Below are 6,774 nucleotides of genomic sequence, written 5' to 3' on the forward strand. Positions count from 1 at the left end.
AAGACTAATATTTAACAGGGGAATTATCACCTAGTCACTTGGTATTTGACATACATTCAATCAACACACTCTTTGTCCTTAGCAACTACTTTCAAACCATAAGCTAGCTGCAGACCATCTATCGGATTATCTAGAGTAATCAAACAGCAAGAAGCACAGAGATATTTTAGCAAACATCTTCTTTCTTCATCTTGGCATTTGAACTGTCCTCGCATAAATATCCAAATGCAGAAATACTAACAAACTTGGAACCAACGGACGAAATGGAGGCACGTGATGACACAAACAAGTTATCTTCAAAGAGGTTAGTTTCCACTGATCATCCAATTATATATAAGCAAAATTTTGTAACTTTTAAGTACATTCATGTTAAATTCTATGAATTAGATTGATGGGCAAAGTTGCTTTGATAACTGGCGGAGCAAGAGGGATTGGAGCAGCCACTGCTAAACTATTTGCGGAGAATGGTGCGCACATTGTCATAGCAGACATTCTTGATGAACTCGGCGCTGCTCTAGCCGACACAATAGGCGGCCGGTACATACATTGCGACGTGACAAAGGAAGAAGATGTTGAATCAGCTGTCCGGCTTGCAGTTTCCTGGAAAGGCCAGTTAGACATAATGTTCAACAATGCTGGAATTTCTGGCTCTGGAGGCAGCATCACAAGCCTTAACATGGAAGATGTGAAGTTTCTTCTCTCAGTTAATCTGAATGGCATATTACATGGAATCAAGCATGCGGCGAAGGCCATGATCGAAGGCCAGAGAAAAGGCAGTATTATCTGCAGTTCTAGCTCTGCAGCCATCATGGGCGGCCTTGCATCCCATGCCTATTCGTTGTCAAAAGAGGCAATCATTGGCTTGGCAAGAAGCACAGCCTGCGAGCTGGGCAAGCATGGAATTCGAGTGAACTGCATCTCGCCTCATGGAGTTCCTTCAGAGATGCTTGTGAATGCCTACAGAAAGTACCTGGGGAAAGCTGATATGAAACCTGAAGAAGTGAGCAAGATGGTGGGAGAGAGTGGAAGTTTGCTGCGTGGGAGGAGTGCAAGCATAGAAGATGTGGCACAAGCTGCGCTGTTTCTAGCAAGTGAAGAAGCTGGATTTATAACAGCACACAATCTTGTTATTGATGGAGGTTATACTACAGGTACCAGTAGCATGAGCTTTATCTACCAATAGTTCTTGAGTATGGGAACATAAAAAATGAGAGCAATGATTTTCTATTACCAGAAGATGTTTAAAAATTGACAATACATTTGTCTTACCAGAAATATTTCGTAAACGTAGTTGTGGCCATAGCTTGTGGCCATATTCTGTTTCTATGAAAATGGATGGTATGAATAACAAGGGGGAATCGAGTGCTGGGAATGCCACTCTTGGCAGTGATTCTTGTGGTTGGGTTTCAGACGGAGCATTCACTGCAGACAGCTTATTTTCCAAGAAAAAAGAACAGAGCATTAGTGAAAAGAAATGAAATAAAAAAAAGGAGTGTTCTTTGTCATTAGATCAACTAAACCCATATGTCAGTTCCAAGGTTAATAACTTAATCTTCATAAAGAGATGTTCAATATCACAAAGAACTAATTTTGTGATTAATGTTCTTTGGACAAAATTGTGGCATTATAAGTTGTTAAAAACTTTGCTGAATGTTCTTGTTTTGAAATATAACCGTACTCGGAGAAACATTCGGTCAGGACAATGATGTTTATAAGCCGAAATTGTTTCTATTGAACAGTTGAATTGGAGGTGTCCCAATAGTTTGCGATATATCATTTTTCAGAATTTTTTACTTAGAAAACAAAAAGAGAAGCGTAATTGAGTAAATTGAATAAAGAAGCAATTGGCATCGAAGTGTAAATACGTATAGAGTGGTGGGTAAAATATTATCAAATGATTTATTGAATGAATGAGACAACATATTTTAAGTGGAGTTATTTGAGCCCACTAATTTTCGATTTACACTTTCTTTTTAATTAAAAATTTTATTATTTAAATAATTTTTAATAAAATTACTTAATTAACTATTTCTTTTATTTTTCTTTTCAATTTCAAAAATTCTCATCAATTCTTACAAATATATTCTTTTAATTGTAAATAGTTTGTATCACTAACTAAGAGAAACAAAACTCATCATTTAAAATCAACAAAAGAAATTCTTATAAATAGAAAGTATGAAATAGCGATCATGATATACTAAGAAATGCCAAAAAATGAATTTAAAAGAGAGTGAAATTGAGTGTTTAATTTTCAGTTTTTGATAATAGAGAGAGTGATTATGGAAGGCTAATTTGAATATTTTTAAATTTAAATTTTTAAAATTAGGTGTAAAGAAGAATTTGATGGGTTCAAATATCCCTATCCAATTACTTTTTATGAGTTTCTGATAAAAATTGAAAATGGGCACATGTTCAATTTGAGGAAAGCTAGTGAGCGATTCCCTCATTTAAGCGACTAATAGGTTATGTTTGATATTGAAGTAATGTAACTTTTAAATTACAACTGTTATAAAAAAATATATAACTATGAAATAAAAGTTAATAGTATGTGGTAAATATAATTTTGACAAAATTATTAAAGATCTAATAGATTTTTCATCATAAAAATATAAAGTCAAATTAATTTAACTTCTAAGGTACAACAACTAATGCTTATTAAACACTTTAGTGCGATGACTTTTAAGTTACAGTTGTCCAATCTCAATCCTAAACATGGCCTAACTATAACCCTCTTCTTTCTCTTACTCCAAAGGTTTGGATGAGAGCTAAAATGTAAAAGTCGGTTTCTCTACCCTTGGACCAATCATACAAGGGAAATAATCAAATTTTATGAAATATGAAAAGTTGAGAGGCTTGTTAAAATCCATAAATGTAATTTCTTGCAACAATCGTACGAATAACATATGATTTTTTTTAGAGAAAAAACTAGGAATTCTTGAAATTAAAACAATTTATTTGATTATTTCCTATTATATTCTATTTTTTTATATAATTATTGCCTTGATTCTTGATGTAATAATTTGTTTCCTTTGATTTTATGTGCCTAATATAGACACATATAGGAGTATGAATCCTTTATATAGATTCAGTGATTAATTCATGGTTTTAAAAGAAGAAATTATTTTCTAGATTAATTAGCAAAAATGTAGCAGTTATCTTAAGCAAATGTTTTTTTTCCTCTATTTTTTTTCTTGATGTTAATTGTGTTGTGTACGTAATGCAGAATCAAGTACACTAAATAATCATTGAAAAATAAAGAACAAAAGAATTTAACGTGGTTCGGCAATTATGCCTACGTCCATGAGAGTAAGAGAAAATAATTGTATTACTAACAATTATTAGAGTATAATACTTGGGTAAAGAAACCTCACTTCTCAGAACCCATATATACATAGTACTCTCACATACACTTGAAAAAAAAGAAACTCTTAGTTGCTCACACTCTCTAATTATTGATCCTCTCAATAATTCTTCACTTGAATCGTTTCAGTAAATTTTTAGGATGATATGATTTAAAGAAACGCCCTCTATTTATAGGTAATATGGATGCACAATTGCACCAAGTCTTTTGATTATTTTTTAATAATTTCAGCCACCTCCAAATGCATATCAAAATTCATCTGTCATCCAATTACATATGAAAATTTTTGGCCATCGATTTCAATGCAATCCAGGTGTTTCTATTTGACTTTGTCAACAATTTTCTACTTTGGTAAAAATTTTACTAAAATCTGGGCTGACTGCTAGTGGTTCATGACACTTCATTTTCAAAAGTGATTGCATCTCTGTCACTGTCTACATACCTAAAATATGGGATCAAGCCAATCGTAATTCAAAATTTCACAAACTCAACACATTTGAAGGATTTGAATTAGTTTTAAAAAACGTTAAAACTTAATTTCAGAAATCACCTTTGTCAATATATCTGATAGGTTATCTTTAGTATCGATCTTTTTCAATAACACAACACCACTCTCGATAATCTCCCTCATATAAAGATATTTCATATGTATATGTTTTGTTCGAGCAAGAAATGTTTGATTCTTCAGAAGGAATGCAGTAGTTCGATTATCACAGAAGACATCACTGTTCTCCTAGATTACTTCTAAATCACCTAACAAGCCTTTCAACTAAATAAATTCTTTTACAATCTTTGTTGCTGCCATGCACTTTGTTCTATAGTGGAAAGAGCAATTATCGATTGTAGAATCGACCTCTAACTAATCGAATCTCCACCCAATATGAATACGTAACCCATTGCTAACCTTCATTTGTCCATGTCGCTGGCAAAACTAGAATCATAATACCCAATACATTATTGATCATAATCCTTCTTGAACAATAATCCAACATCGGCTGTCCCATACAGAAATCGAAGAATCCACTTTACAGTAAGCCAATGGTTTTTACCTGAATTGTGCATGTACCGACTTACCATACTCACGTCTTGAGATATATCGAGCTTTGTACACACTATAGTATACATAAAACTGCTATCATTTGGAACACGAGTCATGTAATCGCACTATTCTTAAGAAGAAAGACATGAAAAAAGCTTAATTTGAATGAAATGTTAGAGGAGTATAATCTGATTTAGTTTTGTTATTAATATCAAACTCATTCAAATGTTACCATAGCGAGTAGCAAGTCCTAAATCGTGGCGGTAAATTTATATTTGAAAATCACCAACTAGTAATGTTAGCTTACTAAGAACGAAAGGCATAGAGAAACTCTTAGAGAGGTCGCATCCAACCTTAATTATTGAATGCAGTGGAGTACAAAACTATGTACAAGAGAAAATACTATCAGCACACAACTATACATCTTGCTTTAGAAGGTTGTTAATCAAAGCATGGCGGTTTTGTTTAATTATATCGCTCAAAGTTGTATTCTTTTCAAAACACTAGCAAGAGATATAGCTAGATGGAGGCAATACCAAGGCACATTTTCAACCTCATGCTCAAGTGTATCCATAGTTGTAATTTTTTTTCTTTTGGATTCAAGCAAAGAATTTGTTGTAAACATACAGAAGCAGGCATGAGTCAAAAAAAGTGAAAATCTATAAATATAAATGCTAAAAATAGTTTAATTTTTCTCCTCATAGATGGTATCAATGAATATTTTGTGATTAATAAGTTGAATATAGTTTCATATATGAATGAACAGGGAAATTTTGGTAACCTCCACCATATAGTCTATAAATACATAAGTCAACTTAGGCCAAATTTCTTTAGTTGGTGTACCTAAAAGGTTTCATAAAGAAATTTGTTGTAAAAAGGATGATAGAAGGAAAGATATAACCAAGTTTGTCAAGTCTAGAAAATACCTAAAAATGAGAATAAGAATGAATTTAATGTTGATAAGGAGATCATTTGCCAAATATGTTTCATTCTTGGACATGGAGCATATAAGTGCCAAAGGTTCAATCAGAATTTTATTCATAGGCATGGCGGAGATGGTTTTAGGCCTAGAGATAGGACAAAACTATAAAGGTTTCTTCGATACTTCTAAGAATAACTATGGTAGAGGTTATGGATTCAACAATGATGCTAGTTTTAGTTATGTTGTTGGAAGATTGAATGGACTTCCTTTTTAAGGATATGTTACATATCAGAATCCAAGCTTCATTTTAACAAAGTTCATTCGATTTGCTTTTCCTTTCCTCTCCCTCGTGACTTCTTAATTATGCATACTAAAAAAAGTTGTCTAAGCGGTAAACTCTAAACAAAAAATCAACAAAACAAAAAGCCCTAAGTCAATCAAAGCACTTTAGCAATGATCTTTCAAGTTTAATGGACACTTTAGCAATGATCATCCAAACTTTCAAGTTTCAATTTTTATATTAACTTAATTCCATAATTTTAGTTAATTTTCATATATTGATTTAAACAAATCATTTTTTTGGGGCATCATAATTTGAAATTCGAATGCATTATTTTAGTTTTATTTAAATAATTTATTTATTTAAATATTGTTTAATTTTGAATTTGATCGATAGTAAAATTATTTTTATACTAATTTTTTTATTTAATTAGTTGTGGATCGAATATGATAAAAAATTTGTAATCCACAACCAATTAGATGATAGTTAGATGTGTATTATGTGAAATCTGCTATGTTTGCAGACGTATTGATTAAATTTGAATTAAATTTTAGTGACTTATAAATTGGATTGAATTAAAAATTTATAATTTACAAAATTATGAATCGAATATGAATTAATATCTAATATATAAAATCTGATCTATGAATACTCCTAAAAGAGCTACAAGGACATTCTTGTATATCATCACCCTCGTGAAATATCAAAAAGCCTCTAATTTAAATAAGGGTCTTCCTATTAGTCTATATTTGTCTTCACATTCACAGAGCATGGAAGTTAACAATTTACCTATAAATAAACAAGTGCACTTACGATCATTTTGTCATCCCACGTGGCATGTTCCCACCTTATCATTATTTAAACAAAGGTATCGTTTGTTTTTTTTTTTAAATAGTTTGAATAAAAAATATTTGAATGATATGTTTATTTTTGTTTTTCTTATATCTAAATATAAAGGGAAATTTTGTTTGTTTGTTTGTTTGTTTGTTTGTTTTTATAAATAAAAAAATACCTTAAATATAATTATTTGACATTTACATCCTTACTAGTCAAAATGAATAAAGGGATTGGATTTTATGGTTTAGGAAATATGTATATCAATAGAGATATTTTTAAGATATAATATTTACTTTTCATTAAGATAAAAGTTACAAAAATTTATTTTTCTACAT

The 6,774-nt window shown here is 31.2% G+C and overlaps 1 protein-coding gene across 1 annotated transcript; it reads left to right on the plus strand.

Annotated features, from left to right (window-relative positions):
- The first annotated feature begins 140 nt into the window (after positions 1–140).
- On the plus strand, positions 141–1,505 carry LOC102611447 (short-chain dehydrogenase reductase ATA1). The gene is made up of 2 exons (XM_025093033.2): positions 141–304; positions 388–1,505. Exons 1-2 carry the CDS (start codon positions 264–266, stop codon positions 1,181–1,183), a joined length of 837 nt encoding a protein of 278 aa, XP_024948801.2. The 5' UTR covers positions 141–263; the 3' UTR covers positions 1,184–1,505.
- The last annotated feature ends 5,269 nt before the right edge of the window (positions 1,506–6,774 follow it).

Source organism: Citrus sinensis, chromosome 2, assembly GCF_022201045.2.
Source record: "Citrus sinensis cultivar Valencia sweet orange chromosome 2, DVS_A1.0, whole genome shotgun sequence".
NCBI lineage: Eukaryota > Viridiplantae > Streptophyta > Magnoliopsida > Sapindales > Rutaceae > Citrus > Citrus sinensis.

Excerpts from the sequence above, each read along its gene's own strand:
- LOC102611447 (XM_025093033.2), top strand. The coding sequence starts at position 264 with ATGGAGGCACGTGATGACACAAACAAGTTATCTTCAAAGAG. Across the intron at positions 305-387 it reads AACAAGTTATCTTCAAAGAG|ATTGATGGGCAAAGTTGCTT; the intron begins GTTAGTTTCCAC and ends TCTATGAATTAG.